The sequence below is a fragment of the Ctenopharyngodon idella genome, chromosome 7 (genome assembly GCF_019924925.1).
Source record: "Ctenopharyngodon idella isolate HZGC_01 chromosome 7, HZGC01, whole genome shotgun sequence".
Classification (NCBI taxonomy): Eukaryota; Metazoa; Chordata; class Actinopteri; order Cypriniformes; family Xenocyprididae; genus Ctenopharyngodon; species Ctenopharyngodon idella.
This window is the reverse complement of record NC_067226.1, coordinates 32085150-32106540: the sequence shown is the minus strand read 5'-3', so window position 1 is coordinate 32106540 and position 21391 is coordinate 32085150. Positions and strand designations below refer to the sequence as shown.

General features: G+C 37.1%; 1 protein-coding gene across 2 annotated transcripts in view; it reads right to left on the bottom strand.

Moving 5' to 3' along the window:
* Positions 1-21391, bottom strand: part of kif7 (kinesin family member 7) — a 32945-nt gene that overhangs the window by 2769 nt on the left and 8785 nt on the right. The window contains exons 5-19 of one of the 2 annotated variants that reach the window (XM_051899441.1): positions 18935-19475; positions 18613-18768; positions 17243-17326; positions 15800-15997; positions 13518-13666; positions 12932-13056; positions 12637-12798; positions 10042-10244; positions 6011-6208; positions 4027-4152; positions 2448-2624; positions 2143-2358; positions 1134-1340; positions 473-671; positions 47-208 (exon numbers count right to left, since the gene is read on the bottom strand). In XM_051899441.1, coding sequence (XP_051755401.1) covers positions 47-208; positions 473-671; positions 1134-1340; positions 2143-2358; positions 2448-2624; positions 4027-4152; positions 6011-6208; positions 10042-10244; positions 12637-12798; positions 12932-13056; positions 13518-13666; positions 15800-15997; positions 17243-17326; positions 18613-18768; positions 18935-19475 — 2903 coding nt within the window. The remainder of the gene's footprint in view (positions 1-46; positions 209-472; positions 672-1133; positions 1341-2142; positions 2359-2447; positions 2625-4026; positions 4153-6010; positions 6209-10041; positions 10245-12636; positions 12799-12931; positions 13057-13517; positions 13667-15799; positions 15998-17242; positions 17327-18612; positions 18769-18934; positions 19476-21391) is intronic. The other variant, XM_051899442.1, reaches the window with a different exon arrangement.

The following is a 21391-nucleotide window of genomic DNA, read 5'->3' as shown; positions in this document are numbered from 1 at the left end:
AAAAAAAAAACATTGAAAATTAACATTGTTACTGAGCAGTTCTCACCTTTGCTTTGTTCTCCAGCGTGATTTACAGGGCCACACATTTCCCTCAGTTTGATGTTCAGCTCCTGATTTGCTATTTTGCAGAAGTTCAGCTCTTTGCTGAGGTTGTGGATCAAGCCCTCATACTGCCGCTGTCTACCAGCCAGACCCTCATCCATTTGCTCTGGAAACACAATAAATTGCCAATACATTCACTTTAGTTGCTCATAATGTAAATTTGTGGGTATACTACTGCCTAATTTCTAACTCCAGCATTTCTATAGCTTCTATAAACAAACCAGAGATACATTCTCCAGTGTTGTTTTGCAGTGAATTAGATGTTCTATAACCAAAGATAATGAAGCATAAACCAAGGATAAATCTAATGAATGTGCTTGAGTCTGTGTTTATGTGGATGAAGACTGCAGTAGTCACTCAGGACTCAAACCTCGGCACTGCTGCAGCAGCAGCTGGATGTTTCTCTCGTGTTCTTTCTGCTGCTGGGTGAGTCTGCGATCCGCCTCAAGCTGCTGTCTTTCCAGAGCTGCTTCCAACCACCCTACCAAGTTCTGCTGCTCCTCGACTCTCAGCTCCAGCTCAGCTAGAGCCAGCTGCAGCCTCCGCTCTTCCTCACGAAGAGACACAACCTTTTCAACACACACAACGCATATATCAGTCATATACTTAGTGGCAGGTCAAGCAAATAAACAAATATTTCAATTATATTTACTTGTAAAGCACATTCACAATACATGCTGTTCCAAAATCACACAATTGCACAAGTCTTCGCCTTTACCTAATGTGTTAAAACAGCTAAACTTGAAAGTTATATTAAAAGGAAGCATGAATATAAAAATAATGTGAGAAAACGTGTGACCACACAGGCTAGAAGCTAACGTGTGGCTGTGATAAACACGGACGTGCAAGTGTTGTTATTGTTTAACAGAGATCTGGTGCTGCATTACGATGGTCTGCCAACTGAAACTATAATAGATCACACCTCTTCGAATAAAACTCACCAACACAAACAAGTACACTAAAGTGTCAGCCTATAACTTCACGAACGAGATTAATGAGAATAGTGTGAGGAAACTCGGATGCCGCCTGACCTTATCGAAGTATTTACAAAGCAGAGCTCTAGTTTCAGAGGCGGACAGGTAGGTGAGTTTGGCCATCAGGTTCATCTCCCACTGGGTTAGCATGCTCCCTGACGCCCGCAGCTGCCTCTGCCTCTGGGTGATCGCCTCATTTTTGTACTCAATAGCAGCATCCAGAGCCTCAATGGCCTCATCCAACTGGAACAGTGTTCGTTCTTCCTGATGTTTAACAGAGGACAGGGCAGCTTTAATAAATGATTTAGGCACATCATGCAAAACAAGGTTGGTTTGGAAGTTTTCAAACCAAAAGATAAGAATTCTAAAATTCTAAAGCATAAATTTGGATGGATATTCTAATTCCATAAGTTAAAATTTTAATTCTAAATTTCTAAAACATAAATTTGGCTATGACATTTTAATTTCAGAAGATGAAATTTTAGAATTCTTAAAACATTTAAGAATTCTAAAATTCTAAAGCATAAATTTGGCTAGGACATTCTAATTACAGAAGTTAAAATTTTAGAATTCTTAAAACATTTAAGAATTCTAAAATTCTAAAGCATAAATTTGTCTAATGCATTCAAATTTCAGAAGTTGATTTTTAGAATTCTGAAACCTTAAGAATTCTAAGTGTAATAATTCTAAAAATCCAAAGCATAAATTTGGCTAGGACATTCTAATTTCAGAAGTTAAAATTTTAGAATTTTTTAAACTTTTAAGAATTCTAAAAGTTTAAGAATTAAAAAATTCTAAAGCATAAATTTGGCTAAGTTATTCAAATTACAGAAGTTGAAATTTTAGAATTCTTAAAACTTGTAAGAATTCAAAAAGTTTACAAATTCTACAATTCTAAAGCATAAGTTTGTATGGATAATCTAATTCCAGAAGTTGAATTATAAAATTATGCATTGCAAACAAATATTGATGGGAATTTAAAAATGTCAAAATTCTAATGCATTTAAGCAATACTGACTCTGAAATGTATGACTTCTAAAATTCTGAAAATCAAAGTGATTTCCACCTCAGGAGAGAGCAGGTTGCCCTGTCTCAGTTTGTCATCCAGCTCCACCCTCTGTTTGAGGAGCTGCTCCTTCTCCTGCCGGAGGTTGGAGATCTCCTGTCTGATTTGCTGAGAGTCCTGAGCGCTGCTACTACGCAGCAGACCATTCCTCTCAGTGAGCTCCCGTTCCAGAGACTCGATTCGGTTCGATAAGGTCATCAGGTCTTTACTGAGAGCCTGCAGAGAAAATAGACCACACCAAATTTTAAAGACTCATAATGGAGGTGGATGATGGGACGAAGCAAAGCCACAAAATGTATACAGACCTGACTTGAGCGAAGCTTTTTGGATTCCAGGCCACTGCGTTCCAAGAGCAAGGCCTCTTTTTTGGCTAAGATCTCCTCTCTCTTGGTCAGCTCTCCTTCCAGGTCATCAAGACCACGCCGTTGATCTAGAACCTTCTCCATTTCCTCATCAAGCCAGCGTTTTTGCTCCTCTATCTTCTGCTCAACCACAGATATTTTTGAATGTAATTATTTATGGGTCAATGACATGACGGGTCATTTTTTTTGTCTAAAGGCCTTAATAATAATAATAAAAAACAAAGATATGACATGCAAATACGTAAGGTAGTACAACTAGATCTCTTTTATTGAATCTAAAAGGTTTTCATTTTATTTTGCTACATATAAAGGTATTTTAAAGATTTTAAAGTGTCAAAAGGTCATTCGGTTAAATAACTGTCCAAAGGCCAATACAGCCATTTCATTAGTGATTAAAATATCTTAAAATGTAATAAATGTATATATTTTTTATTCTGACATGATTTTATAACATCATATATCAACATAGTGCAAAATGGTATTAAAATTATGTGTAGAATTCGTTGCTTTGTTATGAGAAAAAATTTAATTCATTGATGTCATTTGGAGTAACCAATATAAAGGGACCATTTTGGATCAAGTCATGTGGTCAATATCATGTGACAGGATGTGACATCATTCAGACACCTGCAAAGGACCATATGGTCATGAAGCAAAGTGACTAACTCTCTCCTAACTATTTGAAAAATTCATGTTTTCACTTGCTCATATGCATGTCCCGAAACATCAGGTCATTCGGTACAACCGCTATAAAACATGGAAAATGTTGTAATATTTTAAAAACTTGTACTAAATATAAAATGTTTGATTGTCCTTTTGCTAGTTAACTAGCTAGATATCAGCCTGTTAGCATTGTTTGAAAATATCATCATTCGGTATAACCAAAAGTGTCATTCGGTAAAACCGAAATTTTGGTTAAACTGAATGACTTTTTTGGTGACAAATTTTGTCCATCTTGTAAAAAATGACAAAAGCAGTGTTAATTGATTATAGAAACCACTTATTTCTCATTGTCAACACTTAATAAAACTTCAAAATTACTTATATCTCCATTATGTTTTTTTTACACTTTTAAAAACCTTATTCGTCAATGACCCTTATATATTAAATACATGCTTTGGAAACTAAGACAAATAATAAAATAAGTTTTGCCTTAGACGCTTTTATCCAAAGTAGAACTGCATTCAAGGTTTACATTTTAACTATATGTTAATTCCCTAGAAATCAAACCCACAACCATGACCTTGGAAATAGCAAATGCATTGTTCCAAGGGAAATAACATAAAACCTGTACCAATAACAGGCTGAGAGGAATTTGGGCAACAAACTCAACTCTGAACAAGTTGAAACAAGCTACTGAAATATACCCTCAACCACAAGGAAACAATATTCAAACGTCAGTCAAACCATTAAACACCATGTCTGAGTAAACAGATCTAAAAATAATATTTTATTGCTGGGTAATAGCTGTGGAATGGGTTTGATGAAAAGAGCACGATTTCATTTTTCTGTCTGAACCCACCTGCTGTTCCTCTAGTGATACGACTGAGCCGTTACTTCCACTTCTCCTCTGTCGCTGGAAGGCAGCGATTTCCTCCGTCTTAATCCTCAGAATTTTCTGCTGCTGTTCGTTCTTTATCTCCAGCTCCTTTGAGAAAGAGAAAGAGGCTGTTTGGTAAATCATTCTCTATTGAACAAGAATAGCTGGGAGGCTGAGGTTTCTCTGTAGATTATTATTGTTCAGAATACAGAAACAAAAATGACTAATGCTGGCCCTTACAGAACTGAACTGAAAAAACCTGCGATGAACACTCCAAAAAAAAAAAAGACCATTAAATGTGTAATTGCTGCAATAGCAGTGGCACCACACAAAGAAAGGCGTGATCTGAAGTGAACAAGACAGAAAAATAGCATAATTTTTTATATTTCATGAAGAAAATGCAATCACATTTTATGTTTAGATTTTATATACTACCGTTTGAAAGTTTGGGGTTGGTAAGATGAATGTCTTTGAATGAAGTCTCACTAAGGCTGCATCCATTTGACAAACAATTACAATAAAAACAATGATATTGTGAAATATTATTACAATTTAAAATGACTGTTAATGACTGTTTTTAAGGTTCCTAATATTGTTTTGGGAGTCTACTACAACAGGTTTAAATGCATGCAAGGTCAAAAAATACTTTGTTACGTTCTAAGATGTGATATTATTTTCAGGGAAACGCACAGCTAAAGTAGTTCCAGGCAGGTCCTGACCGCATTACAGTTCCATATCACTTCGCCAAATGATTTCAGTTACAGTTTTACAGCCGACAACAGCAAAAGAAACAAAAACCACAATGCAAATAAATATAGTAAACAAGTAAAAACAACAAATTACTTCCATGTTTTTTGCAACAATATTACGTATTATGTCCTGAAAGTGCATACTCTCTTTCTCCCACTCTCACTCGAACAGATGGAAATAGCAACGGAGGCTTGAGATGAGATGCGTAAGAAATTAGTCCCACACACAAGAGTGTTTTAAGGACAAAAACCTGACAAATGTCTTGAAATACAACATCTGAATAGTGTCATGAGGTGTTGTAACCGCAGTATAAGCAGAATAATTGACTCTACTAATTGAGGACCCGCTTCGTGTTGTGGCTGCATTACCACATCGGGAGTGCATTATTTTCTAATAATTCAATTAGGGCGGATTCAATTCATGGAAGTGTGATTCGAATTCACGACGACTCGTTTAGGTGGTTCAGAATTGATTCTTTCTTTTGAGAGACAATAACTTTATTTATCGTGCACTTTTGACTTCACAACTTTGCAGATCGTTTTTACATTCACAGACAGTTACATTACACACTGCATGAAAGGTAATATTCGGAAAAGCATATTAGTGGCACTTTAATATTTTTTAATATATAATTTATTCCTGTGATCAAAGCTGAATTTTCAGCATCATTACTGCAGTCTTCAGTGTCACATGATCCTTCAGAAATCATTCTAATATCCTGATTTGCAGCTCAAAAAACATTTCTGATTGTATCTGCAAACTAATATGAATATGGTCATTTTTATTAACTAACATTAACAGAGGTTAATATATTGTGTAAAAATATATTACTTATTGTTAGTTCATGTTAGTTAATGCATCAACTAATGTTAACAAATGAGACCTTATTGTAAAGTGTTACCGAAAAATCTTCACAACATCATCAATGTTTTTACTGTCACTTCTGATGTCACTGTCACTTAATTTCTCTCTCTTAAAAAGAAAAAAGAATAATCTTACTGAACCACAAACCTTTGTAGTATGTGCATTTTATATTTTATAAAGAAAAACCACAGCCTCTGTCTAGAAATAATTATTTCTGCAATTCCACTGCTAGAGAAGCATAAATTACACACTTCACTTTAAATTCCATCTACACTCTTGATTTCTCCCAGTCTCCGATCCCCACCTGTGCCAAACACAACACTGAGGTCAATCGCACAGTGGGTTGGCTCACCTTGACTCGGTGCTTTCCTTTCTGCATCTCACTCTCCAGCCGTCTCTTCTGCTGGCTCTCCTCTCGCAGGCGGCGCTGCAGAAGGTCCTGCTGCTGCTTCATGTTCTGCACGTTCCTCTCGAGTTCCTGCACACGCCGCTCGCTCTGCGCAGACAGGGAGGCCAGCTGCGCAGTGTCCCGCTGCTTCTGCTTCAACACCTGAAGGCACAGCACATGTGCAGAACTATATTTACATTTCCAGAAAGAATCTAGTTTTGCACTGAATTTGTATTACCAGAATCTACAGAATAAGAATGATGAATTGCTATAGCTTGCAAATATTTACTGACATAGGAACATTTCTTAATGCTTCCGTTATCTTATTCAAAGGTTCTTCAAACATGATATCTAAACTAGAATGCTGCAATTTTAATAAATACAGTTGAGCTCAAAAGTTTACATACCCCTTGCAGAATCTGCAAAAATGTTAATCATTTTAACAAAATAAGGATCATGAAAATCGCATGTTATTTTTTATTTAGTACTGTCCTGAATAAACTACTTCACATAACAGTTGTTTACATAAAGTCCACAAGACAAAAAAATAGCAGAATTTATAAAAATGACCCCATTCAAAAGTTTACATACCCTTGATTCTTAATACTGTGTGTGGTTACCTGGATGATCCACGACTGTTTTTTTGTTTTGTGATGGTTGTTCATGAGTCCCTTGTTTGTCCTGAGCAGTTAAACTGAGCTCTGTTCTTCAGAAAAATCCTCCAGGTCCTGCAGATTCTTCAGTTTTCCAGCATCTTTTGCATATTTGAACCCTTTCCAGCAGTGACTATATGATTTAGAGATCCATCTTTTCACACTGAGGACAACTGAGGGACTCAGACAAAACTATTACAAAAGCTGTAAACATTCACTGATGCTCCAGAAGGAAACACGATGCGTTAAGAGTCAGGGGTGAAAACTTTTGAACAAGAAGTTGATGTGCAAGTTTTTTTTTTATTTTGTTTAAAGAACATATTTTTTCATTTAGTTCTGCCCTTTGGAAGCTACAAAAGATACTTACATGTTTCCCAGAAGACAAATAAAGTACAATTTATTCTGTTCATCCAATTCAAAAAGTTTACATCCCGACTCTTAATGTGTCGTGTTTCCTTCTGGAGCATCAGTGAATGTTTGATTCTTGTTTAATACTTGTGTTTGAGTCCCTCAGTTGTCCTCAGTGTGAAAAGATGGATCTCAGAATCATACAGTCACTGCTGGAAAGGGTTCAAATATGCAAACAATGCTGGAAAACCAAAGAATCTGCAGGACCTGGAGGATTTTTCTGAAGAACAGAGCTCAGTTTAACTGCTCAGAACAAGCGAGACTCATGAACAACCATCACAAAACAAACAAACAGTCGTGGATCATCCAGGTAACCACACACAGTATTAAGAATCAAGAGTATGTAAACTTTTGAATGGGGTCATTTTTATAAATTTTGCTATTTTTTTTTGTCTTGTGGACTTTATGTAAACAACTGTTATGTGAAATAGTTTATTAAGGACAGTACTAAATAAAAAATAACATGCAATTTTCATGATCCTTCTTATTTTGTTAAAATGATTCACATTTTTCTAGATTCTGCAAGGGGTATGTAAACTTTTGAGCTCAACTGTATTTGCAAACTATATATAGACTATAAAGTCATTTTATTTTACATTTGGTTTCAATTTCCGAATGTTCTGATTGTAATACTTAATATTAGAGATGCACCGATACTAAACTTCAGAATGATATCGGCCGATGCCGATACTGATAGTTTGGTTTTTCTTAAGGAAAAAAAATCTCTCCCAAATAATGTTTGGGAACCCTCTCATTTGGTACACTACAATATTAGAGGTTACAATTAACAACAGAGGTATTATATTCAGCTGTTGTTTATTTTCAGATATAATAATTACACTCAAATAAAAACTGAAATGTTTATATAAAGCTTAGTATCACATAAGGTAGTTTTCAAAAGCAATTGTTGTCTTCATGGCAAATTTATACAAACATATAATTAACAGTAAATAAGCTCCTCTCTAGTGTTTTTTTTTTAAATATATAGATAGCTAAGGAACTGTGAACATTGGAAAACATTCCTGAAGGTAAATGTGACATATTGTTCACAAGCTGTTTTATTGACGTTTTTTTGCAGTTGAAACACAAATAAAATGATTACATGAGACATGATACATTCCGGTAAGTTGTACTGTATCTTTCAACATACCTTTGATGTTCATGCATGTTTTTCAAGATATAACTTGTATTGAAGAGGAAGAAAAGACTCGTGCTCCGTGCTGCCTCCTGAACTGAGGCGTTACAGCGATCTGACACGTCACGTTTAAGAGCGTCAAAACGCCATTTATTGTTTGAATTTCATGATAAAATGGACAGAATTTGAAAACTTAAACTTTTATACTTATCAGAAGTAACAAAGCACAAAGCTTTTGCGATTATTTGATGGGAGGCACTACAAATAATATTTGATGTAGGAAAAAAAAAAAAAATGCAGACCTGGCAACCCTGGCTTGAACTACGGGTGATTCATAGGGTCAAAAAGAGCCTGCTTTAACATCACTATTTTTAAACTGTTAATGCGTTAAAATTCAACACAAGAGTGATTTTCTTCACACACAGTATGTATGAGTTGCAGTCTGAACACGTTTTTCCGCACCTTCTTGATTGACAGGAAATAATCGGCCCTGATCATTGGCAGTTTTTAAACAATTGGCCGATGGTCGATAGTGATAATAACAGCTTTTATCGGCCGATACAACGGTGCATCTCTACTTAATATATACCTAAAAAAAAACATTTGTATCTTTTTTCTATTGTTTGTAATTTGTGTCTTCTCATTAGGGATACACCAAAATTTCTGACGCCGAAAATGGCTTTTTGGGTTTTTGGCCGAAAGAGAAAAACGGCCGAAAATATGAGCCGAAAATATGAGCCGAAAATATATGCCGCCCCACCCCTCAGGCCCTGTTTACTGGTAATAACTAAGATGTTTTTTGGTCTTCAAATGTGGACAAGGAAGACACATTCCCGTTTACACCTGGTGTTTTAATCCATCTCTTTTGTCCACTTTCAGCCACTTCTTCGAGAGGAGGGCCTATGGGTGGGTAAATGAATGGGCTTTTGGAATGGTAGGAGAACATTGTGCTTGGTACGTTTTTCAAACCAAACTTGAGTCTTCACCTGACAAAGTTAAAATCCCGTCTGACTAGCGCACTTCCCATAATGTTTATGTGTTAGGTCAGCAGGCAGAGAGTAGACGGTCTTTTGTGGCTGTTTGAACACATTCGACCACATGAGCGTTTACACTATGAAAGCAATCCGGTCAAATGTGTTTTCAACTACTTATGGAAGTGGTCGAAAGTGGACAAGCTCAAAACGTTTTACACTCCTTTTATACCTGTATTTAGCATCATCCACTTGTGATCCGATCGACCAAAACGCATCTTAATACCAGGTGAAAACAGGGCCTCAGTGTTCAGCGCTCAGGTTTTACTCTTATCTGTGCGCACAGCACAGCCGCACACAGAGAGGCGCGTTTTAGATAGCGCTCGGACAGCAAATTGATTCCTCTTTTGCATCTCCATGCACTTGAATGGACACATACACACAAAATTATGTCAGAAATATACAGTATATATACAGTGAGATATATATATATATATATATACACACAGTATATATACAGTGATATATATATATATTTATTTTATTGGCTTGTATTTTTTAAATTCAGTATCATTAAAATTATTGAATTTCATTTTTGGTTTTCGGCCAAGCATCCAGAATTTTGAATTTCAGCCCAGAATTTTCATTTCGGTGCATCGCTAATTCACATTTTATTATTGTAATACGTACTGTTTCAGTTCATGCTGTAGAATCGAAATACTAAAATTTTGGTATTGTGACAACCCTAAAACCTTTATAGAGAAACGCCACTCAAAAGGGATTTCCATAATGATGCCTTTCGGCAAGGCAAAGCTGGCAGACACAGACCTGAACTTTGCTCTGTGCAGCTGCAATTTTCCTCCTGCACTCCTGAGCTTTAGAGCGGTCAGCGGCGTCACGGCTGCCCTGAACCTCCAAGTCCTGCAGCTGCTTTTGTGCCTCTGTGAGCTCCGCACGGGCCTGCTCCGCCTCGGCTTCCAGCTCAGAGATCTTACGACTGTACTGCCTGTTCATGGCCTGGGCATCCTTACCTGCAGACAAAGAGAGGACATGATAATTGGTAACACTTCAGTTTAGGATCCAATTCTCACTATTAACTAGTTGCTTATTTTTTCTAGTTGATCTTATTGGCTGTTTATTAGTACTTATAGAGCACATATTAATGTCTTATTCTGCATGACCATTTTCTACATCCCATAATCCTACCCAATACCTAAACTTAACAGCTACCTTACTAACTATTAATAAGCAGTAATAGGAGTTTATTAAAGCAAAAGTTGTAGTTAATGGTGAGAATTGGACTCTAAACTAAAGTGTGGCCTGAACACACACACACAAAAAAAAAAAAACCTCATAATGGACAATGAGAAACGCTTGGGCTCCGTAAGGTTTCATTTAGAAGACAAGGATGAATTAAATTGAACAAAAATGACAGAAAAGACATTCATAATGTTACAAAATATTTCTATTTTGAAATAAATGCTGTTCTTTTGAACTTTCTATTCATCAAAGAATCTTAAAAAATACATATCAGTTTCCACAGAAATATTAAGTAGCAAATCAGTTTACAACATTGATGATAATAAATGTTTCTTGAGCAGCAAATCATCATATTAGAATGATTTCTGAAGGATCATGTGACACTGAAGACTGGAGCAATGATGCTGAAAATTCAGCTTTGATCACAGGAATAAATTACATTTTGAAATATTTTACAACAAAAAATAACAGTTATTAGAAATTGTAATATTTCACAATTTTACTGTTTTTGATCAAATAAATACAGCCTTGGTGAACATAAGAGACTTCTTTAAAAAACATTTCCTGACAAACACAAACCTTTGAATGGTATATATAAGCTGCCTAACATGCAAAGAAAAATTCACATGTTTAAACTGAGCTGTTACTGTTGTGCCACTTGCTAATGCAACCAATTAATTTTATAGAAAATTCAATAAGTTTCTTTTTGGATATCTAAATCAAATTTTAACAAGTCCCATTAAAATGTGCCATCTGTCAGAGTCGTGACCTAGCGGTTCGCATACATGCCTGGATACGCTGAGTTGGAAAAAGGAAAATAAAAGTGAATTTCTAACATTTGCAGATAAGACTATAACCATAAAATATCATTTACGCAGCTCTCAAGCACATTAAACAACACAAGCATCGGTCACAAAACACTGGGCACATGAAACTCTATGAGCTTCTTTAAAGCATTTGATATATAATATCCTCCCACGCTTTGGACAACTTGAATCGTAAATGTTTCCACTGCAGCTAAGCTTTGTGACCTCTGCTATTTTGTTTCACAGAAATGTGTTTTTCACTGCTGTAAAGTGGCACAAATGATGAAGGTTCCTGAATGCACAGACTAATAGATGACAGAATTGGTCGGTCAATCATTTCCTCATTATCCATTATTAATGATTTTATTCATTAGTTATTACACATTGTTTGGGCACATAAGGTGCTACAGGGATAATGTATTCAGTGACGGATACAACCTGGAAGACCTGATAGGATTTTTCCATTGGCTTTTAGATTATTGCAGACAATAAGCTCTAGGACAAACAAAAGTTTATTATTTTTACATGTTTTGTACATTAAAGTCCCCCTGTATTTTATCCCTTAAAACTCATCTTTAATCACCAAAATGACACATTTAAAAAAAATTTCCTGTGAAAAAAAAATTCTTCATGCCTTAAAATAGCTTGAATGTAACTCTACACCCTTGCTTCATTTAGTATATGCGGATCTATGAATATGCTAATTAGCCCCACCTCCATTCACTCGCACGAGCTCAGAGATCCACTCGGTCAACTTACTGAGGTAAACGCTGCACAATGGTATCGCTCTTTACAACATCAGACACATAACAGTAATTAATATGATTAGCTTTTTGCTTGACTTTGTTATCAAACAGCTAATTATGTGTTGCTAATGTTACACAAACCATGTTCCCGTTCGCCATCTCAGAGTCAGACTTCTAACAATCCTTACAAACGCTTTAACAACTCAGAACGTCAGTGGAGAAAGGCATATACTTCATCATAACATCGTAATATACATATACACAGTTCAGCCACTATATTGCTAAATGTACACGATTTTTCATATCAACAGAAAAAATACCGGGATAATCTGGCTTCTCTCGAGACTCCCCGGCTAGTTCGCAGTTAATGATATGCTAAATCCCGCCCACACGTTGACGTGATTAGTTACAAGGTAGTTTGTGACATCAGAAACACCAGCGATTTCAAACCGCTGGTTTGAGACTGTCTTTGGTTCACTGCAGTTTTAAGGAGAAATATTCAGCAATGGTGCTGACAGATGAATTTGCATATGGTTTGTCTTAAAGCATATTAAAATAAATATTGACTTTCATTTTAGTCCCGGTACAGAAGGTTTTCCCAGTGACCTCACCTGTTTTGACCAGCTCTTTAATGAGTTCCTCCTTCATGCGGATGGTGATGGAGAGCTCTCTGATCTTCTGCTGTGCCTGGAGAAGCCCTCTCTCTGAACAGAACTCACCTCCAAAACCTCTCACGCTCTCCCACACCGAGCTCTCGCCGATGCTGCTGTTAGCTGGAGAATCAATCAGAACAAATCAAAGTGACCTGACTGAAAGCTGGAAAGAAACTAATGTGGGCCGGTGCCCTTCTGTGAAACTCTGAGACCCTCAAGGCTTGTCAAATGTTTTCAAGGATGTATAACTCACATGTGCGTCTGGTGCATTGTACGCCCGGAGGATGACCAAGTCCAAGCGCCTGAGGCAGGGGAGCCCTGGTAGAAGATCCTTGGAGCAATTGAGCCTCTTTCTTTGTCCAGGTTACATTGATGGATCTGACAAAAATGATGGCAATGCAAAATAGATTTCTAAATAGATTTCTTCTCAATTAAATGGGTTATATGTAGAATTCAGAAACCCTTGTTATTAGCGACACCAGTGGTTGTTAAGTGAACTGCAGCCAGCAACTTATTGCTTGTGCAAGTCACGTACAAGAGACTAATCGTGATTCAAGGACCAGATGACAAGCGCTGTCATTCAAATGACAGCGGTGAGAAAATAGCCGTCAAGAAAGCATCTGATCATAGTGATGTGGATGTGTGTCGAGTCCTTCATATAAAAATGAGTCTGCAGACTTTCACAGACAGCCTAGGAAGTCGGGGAAGGTCTTGTTGTTTTAGTTTCGTTACAAGCTGTTCATTCATTGTCAATAAAAAAGTGATCAATACACTGAAATTTTTACATATAGCCCCTTTAACCTTTTCATCAGCATTATGATTAATACCATCTTTCATACTTGCGTTTATCGCTGACGGTTTGAACATGTCCATCTTCATCTCGGTTCACTCCTTTTACAGAAGTTTCATAGTAAGCGTTTCCATGTCCGCTGTCCCACTGGGTCTGGTCTGAAAATGAGCTGCTGTCCACTGATGTACCAAATTCAACCTAAAAACAGTTTGCATGAAGGTAAAAAAAACAGCATGCACACACCAATCCTGTAGAAAGCACAAGATACTCCCTGTTCATTCTCTCCATGTGCATTTCAAAAAATATTTCGTAAATATATTTTAGCCTTTACCCAAACCAAAAGCTCTAATAATTTTCTAATAAGTTTCTATCAATACTAACTGAAAAAAAAAAAAAAAAAAAAAATGTAATTCTTGCACAGAAGAGAGACTTGGTATTGTTTCCAAACAAAGGAAAAAATATACGTATATCGGTATCGGCATCGGCTATTGGCCAAAATGAGTTGAAAAATATAAGCATATCAGATATTGGCAAAAATCCAATATCGTGCATCCTTACTAATAATAATAATGATTAATAACATTAAAACATTTGATTTGAAGCAAAACATTTTTAATAATAATCTTGGGGTTGTTAGGGCACCCAATCTACTGTAAAATATCTAATATATACACACGAGTTGACCGCACATTATTTGAATTCATATTAATTCTCCAAATCTATACTTCTACAATTTCACCAATAATAATGCCAATGAACTATATTATTTGGTAGACGAATTTCCTTTATTATAATATTTAATAACCTGAAATATATGTTAAACAGTGGCGTCTTTCATATCATCATATTGCTGTTACCACTATTTTATATTAGCAATAAGCCACTCAAGGCAGTTAAAGTTAAAGGGCCCAATTTTAATGATCTAAGCGCATGGTCTAAAGCTCATGGCGCAATTGCACTTAGGGCGTGTCTGAATCCACTTTTGCTAGTTTAACGACAGGAAAAATGGTCGGCACGCCCGGCGCATGGTCTAAAAGGGTTGCCCCTATTCTCTTAATGAGTAATGGGGGTGTTTTGGGTGTAACGTGAAATAAACCAGTCAGAGACTCATCTCCCATTCCCTTTAAAAGCCAGTTGCACTCGCACCATGGCGGATTCGTTATTTACATGGCAGAATTTGCAAGCGGGAAAACTAAACGCTTCTCTAGCGAGGAAACGGATCTACGGGACAAGCTGGAATGGGACAAGCATCTACAGGACAAGCTGGATTCCACCAAAGCATTTTTATCTTTATGCACACAATAATAATCTTTTACATTATAATCTCTCTATTTTTAATATTTGGCATGTTTGTGTGCTGCTGCACGTCCCTGTGTGTGTAACAAGCAGAGTGTACGCGTGCATATGACTAACATGCTCTTTAAATAAAGAAAATATTGTGCCATTGACCAACTGAAACCTAGTCTAAAGTCAATGCCACAATATTTTTTTTGTTATTTAAAGAGCGCTCTAATAATAATAATTAATTATTCCAATAAATAATAATTTCAGTTGGTCAATGGTGCAGTCTATTTCAGTTGCCTCAAAATAGCAATGCGTCAACAATGTGCCTGAACAAAAGTTATTATATTTTGTTTATTTTAAAAAGGCATTTATTTGAAATAAAATTTTTGTAATGATAAATGAGTTCCATCTCATTTAGACAAAGTCACAGTAAACTTAAGTGTTTCTGTTGTGTTATCCTCCTTTTGTAATTGACTAATTTTTAATGAACACAAATAATATCATAACTAGCTAGGTAAGTGTAAGATTCAGCAAGTTACTTCACTGCTGTTACAGCTGATATTTTCTAGACTGCCATCTGTCGTTTCAGAGAATGGCTGGTGGTGTCAAATACAAACATCTCTTGCATGCAGTGAGCCGTGATAATAATCTGCAGAGGGTCCCGCGAAAGAATAAACAAGGTTTAACACACAGCCGCTCATGGCTTATTGCTTTAATAAATATCCCTGTCTCCAGACAATACATCAAATGCCAGCTTGTCATACAACAGGCTTGAAAAATGAGCATCAAAAGTGGGTTTAGGGTGTATAATTGACTGTTAAGACATCGCAGTGTTACCTTGGCAATTAGGAGAATTTGTTTGGATCAGAGACTATGTGGGTGAAGTCAAAACACAGAATTAGACAGGGTGTGCGGCAAGTGTTTGAAGATGTTTGTGTACTAACGGCTCAGCCCAGGTGGCGGCAGCTGTGGTTTGTATGTTGAATTAAAGTTGATGTGTGTTTGAGGTCGAAGATGCTGTGAGACAAATCAAAACATATCAATTACCTGTCTGGCGAGGCTCCTGCCCACATCACTGTCGCAGGGAGGAGTGAGACGGCCGGAGCTGTCTGATGTCTGCGGCAGTGAGTTGATAGGAGCAGTGTGAGGTCTCTGTTTCAGGTGGAGCAGTCCCAGTCCACCCGGCTGGGCTAACAGACTGTGAAGCTCTGCTATTAGATCCTGCTGCTCTTGTAGCTTATCGCTCTAGGAACGAGAGAAAACAGTATGCAGTTACAACCTCGTGAAAATACAAAAGATATCCCCAATACTGTTTTAAGGACCATGTGTGCTGCACCAGGGTTGTACACCATTCATAGAAGACAGACAGATAGATTTTTATATTTTTTATATGTAAGTTTAGTTTAAGTTTTAGTCAGTTTGTTGTGCTTTTGTTATTTTTAAATTAGTTTTTTTTTTTTCTTCTCTGTTTTGGTTTAATTTATTTTTATTTTAGTTTTAGTAATTTTATCACTTCAACAGCAACTTATTTTATTTCAGTTAGTTGCCAAAGCAACACTTCTAACTTTCGTTTAGGTTTTTATCTAATTTTTTTTTTTTTTAAAGACAGACAGACAGACAGGCAGATAGATAGACAGACAGATAGACAGATATAGACAGACAGATTGATAGACACAGACAGACAGACAGACAGACAGATAGATAGATAGATAGATACATACATAGATACATAGACAGATAGATAGATGTAGACAGACAGACAGATAGAACGACAGACAGACGGACAGACAGATAGATAGATGAGAGATGGAGAGATATAGACAGACAGATTGATAGATACAGACGGACAGACAGACAGACAGACACACAGACAGACAGACAGACAGATAGACGTAGACAGATACACAGATGTAGACAGACAGACAGATAGAACGACAGACAGACGGACAGACAGATAGATAGATGAGAGATGGAGAGATGTAGACAGACAGATTGATAGATACAGACAGACAGACAGACAGACAGACACAGACAGACAGACAGATACACAGATGTAGACAGACAGACAGACAGACAGACAGACAGATAGACAGATGGATAGATAGATAGATAGATAGATAGATAGATAGATAGATAGATAGATAGATAGATAGATAGATGGAGAGATGTAGACAGACAGATTGATAGATACAGACAGACAGACAGACATATAGACAGATAGATAGATGTAGACAGATACATAGATGTAGACAGACAGACAGATAGATACTCCAGTTGACCCCTTTCACATTTTCGAGGTTCTCAGAAGCAGAAGTCGTATTTGGGTAAAGTGAGAATGGAAGACTACAGCAAATATATGAATTTTGCGTTTCCATTTGATCCAATAGCAAAAGAAAAACAATTCACGATGGCATTTTCACAACTTTCCAAAAAAGGAAAAAAATAGAGAATCATTATGGCAGTCAGAAGAGTGAAAGGCATCAAATTTACCATCACTCCCTTAGCCGTTGTATCAGAAACCCCCTCGGTGGACGTGAATTCACAGAGTAGAGCATGTTCCTGGATCAACATCTTCTGGTATGTTGTATGCAATTGTTTTCACAGAGGGAAACAAGATACATTTCTAGTTTCAGTATTATTTGTTCTTCAGATATTCTTCGTTAAACACAATAAGTATCAGCTTGTTGAAAAACTCACATTTGGTTTGACCATTGAAAATGGGTAAAATTCAACATTTTGAACATGAAGTCGCATTGAGATCCCTGTTTCTATGGGATTGAACCATATAGAGCCTTCAAAATGAAGATTACAAAAGAAAAGTTTGTTAAGAACCAGAATCTAAAAGGATATTATGACATATTTAATACTTCTTGATTTACAGGCATGCAAACTTGGGGCAAACAACACAACAAGAGCTTTTCCCCATTTTTGGACCGTCAATGTTGGCGTATAATGCAACAAAGATTGTGAAAGTCAACAGATTTTACTAATAGACCTACCGATCTCTGAGTAAAAATAAAATAATGCTGCTGCCATCTTTCTAAAGTCATTTTTACACCCCTGTAAACTGGCTCCAAATCTCAGGTGAAAATTGTCATTTCGACCCCCCTCTACAAAGTAGTGCATATATACATCTGTGACATTTAATATTTTGACTTACTTCTTCATTTATGTATTTCTTTCACCAGAATTTTTTTTTTTTTATTATAAAAATAAAATTTTTTAGCCAAGGACCTCTGGTTGAGTTGACACAGAATGACGGTTACAAAAGATTATTATTATTTTTTTTTTTTAAATGCTGTTTTTTTTCCCTCATATTCCTCAAAGAATCCTGAAAAAAAAACTGCATCACAGTTTCCACAAAAATATGTTTGTTTTCAGCATTGATAATAATAAAAGTTTCTTGAGCAGCAAATCAGCATATTTGAATGATTTCTGAAGGATCATGTGACACTGAAGACTGGAGTAATGATGCTGAAAATTCAGCTTTAATCACAGGAATAAATTACATTTTAAAATATATTACAATAGAAGAGTTATTTTAAATTGTAATAATATTTCACAGCCTTGGTGAGCAGAAGAATCTTACCAACCCCAAACTTTTCCACAGTAGTGTGTAGTATTGTTTTCTTAAATTAAAATATAAAAAAACTTTGCTAGAATTATAATAGTAATAACTTTGGAAACACCACTTTATGTGAAAAGGGCCCATCAAGAGCCATACTTAGCCAATAACATATTTTAGAGGAGAGCATAATTAGATTAGAAACAAAGACTTCTCCATGATTTCCAACTCATTGCACAATTAAATCTTCGTTCAAAAACATAACTAAACCCGCAGAGAATTTCCATTCCCTCACCTGTTGTTTGTATTGCTCCATGGCATCTTCCAGGGCAGCTAGAAAGTCTGTGTTTTCTTGTTCTAATTGCTGTATTTGGGCTTGCAGCTGGGAAATGTAGTCCTCGCGGTCTCTGCTCCAATCCTCTTTGACATTGTCAGGATCCTGTGGCATCGTCTGCAGGATTACGCAGATAATCACATAGTTTACATCATGACATTCGAGCATATCTGAAATTAATGCTTGAGAAATAATGACCTGCCAAGATACATAATTGCCTTTTTATGATGAATTGTTAAGTATAAAATATTCATATTTGAAAATGGATGTGCCTGCAGCCAACCTGGATGTTCAGTGCCGCCCGCCCCCTTTTTATCACAGCGCTGTCCTCAGTAGAGCTACTCTCGATGCCGCTGTCCAGCCCCGACGCTGAGGTCAGGCCGCTACGTTCCTCCTCGACGGCACAAAGCCACTCTTTTACCCGCAGGAGCTGACCTGCATTCAGAGTCCCTTCCCCCTGGAGCTCTGTCAAAAGCCTGTAGGCCGAGTCCGTGCACGTCCTGTAGTGGGCGCTCTCTGCTTGCAGCTTTCTCACATCCAGTTCAAAGGGCCGAAGTCTCTTCTCGGGGTCGGAACGAGCAATGATGCGGGTTTCAGAGCGCTGGCGGTTTTCAAGAGCTCGTCTTAGCGCTTTGATCTGGAGTTCAAGGCCCTCAACGCGGTCAGGTTCCCCGCGACAGTTGACCGTGGCCCGGTTCTGGATGTTACGAGCCCGCTTGGCGTAGTTGAGTGTGTTTAGGCTCTCATCAAAGTCTGAGGAGGAAGGGCTTATGCAGGCAATCATGAGGGTTTTGGCATTGCCTCCAAGAGAGTCCTTTAAGATCCTGACAACAAGATGCAACACAGACACATCCTCAACCTTGAAAGCCTTTAAACTATATAAAGGTGATGTTACACATGCCCTCTTTCCAAAACCCCGCCCTACAAAAATACCACTGAGAGCATTTCAATCAGACATAGAGAAGATGAGTAGCAACATGTGATCTCAGTGCAGTTAGTAGCAAAATAGGATTCTCTCAACAAACTAACAACAGCTTACACACTACTGTTTAAAACTTTTGTGGTCTGTAAGTAGGGCTTGACATTAACTTTTCAGCCACTGTGGCTACTGGTTTTCCAAAGTTACTAGCTACTCAGCATTTTCACTGGCCACAATTTTGACAATCGATGCCATGGGGAAAAACTGCCATATAGATATTTTTAAAGGGAACCCCGGGAATTAAGACTTGTATGTATGTATTGTAAATGATGTCTCTTACTGAAATATGTAGTAGAAAACCCATGAAAGATTTGTGTTATTTAAAAAATACATATCGTTTTATGCATTTTTTGGACAATGGGGGGGGCGCCATTTTGTTTGCACAGTGCATTCTACGTCGATGGCGTCAAATGGTTGCACTCGGTGAGCTACTGACACTATCCTGTTGCTATTTTTACCGCAACACAACTCAGAATACAAAATGCGATGCCACATTGTGGCATTTTGGTTGTAATTTTCAGTCGAAGGGCAACAAGAGAAACAATGTAATTCTTTACTGCTTTCCTAGTGATAATTTCAAAAAATCTATATTTTTGAAAACACTAAAATTAACTTAGTTTATTATTTCAGATGCCTTTTTAGAATACTACTGAAAAATGTATATATTATATATGTTACCGGCAATGTGTGAACTTCGGCATTGTATATAGAATTTTGTATATAGAAAGTTTGTAGTCAAAGTATGAAATGGTTTATATTTCACACATTTCCTAGGCATTCTATACAATGCCAAAGGACCAGCCAGCTTGTCATTCTGTATAATACCTTGGTAATGTATAGAATGCCTAGGAAAAGTATGCAACATAATCACAAAAACCAGACATTTCATTCTTTGCCTACAAACTTCACGCATTCTATATATTCCCTAGGGATTCTATACAATACCTGCTTTTCACACATTGCCGGTAACATATATATACAATTCAACCCGCTAAAGTGGCTAGTAGGAGTGAATGTGTTACACGCCACTGCTGAAATCCACCCGCATTTGTCAGGTTGGCGGGTGTTAAAGGTGTTCCAAAAACACTTTTTGGAAGTTAGTCGGGCCGACACCAACAACAAATATGTAACCAATCAGCATCAGGGGGCGTATGATGGTCGAGGAGAGAGAATGAGAAAGAGGGAGATTTGGAAAAAAAAAAATAAAAAAACTGCAGAAAGAGAGATGAGACAATACAAAAGAGCTCAAAAGAATGTCACTGGAATGAATGTTTATGACTGGGCAAGCTCTTTAGGACACGCGTTAATATTACGGCACTTTTCCACTGTGTGGTACTACTCAGCTCGTTACGGCTCAGCTCACTTTACTTTCGGTTTGCTTTTCCACTGCAGTTTGTACTGCTTCAAAGTAGGCGGGATTATAGACTGATCGCTACAGTTGCGGCACCTCTACTGCCGTGGATCCGCTCCTCGTCTACCAACGAGTCTGCACCTCATCTACTGACCACAATACAGCCATTTCTTTTTTCATGTTGTTTAAAGGATTAGTCATCCAAGATGTTTATGTCTTTCTTTCTTCAGTCGAAAAGAAATTAAGGTTTTTGATGAGAACATTCCAGGATTATTCTCCTTATAATGGACTTCAAAATGTCAGTTTCAGTGCAGCTTCAAAGGGCTCTACACGATCCCAGACGAGGAATAAGGTTCTTATCTAGCGAAACGATTGGTCATTTTCTAAAAAAAATAAAAATGTATATGCTT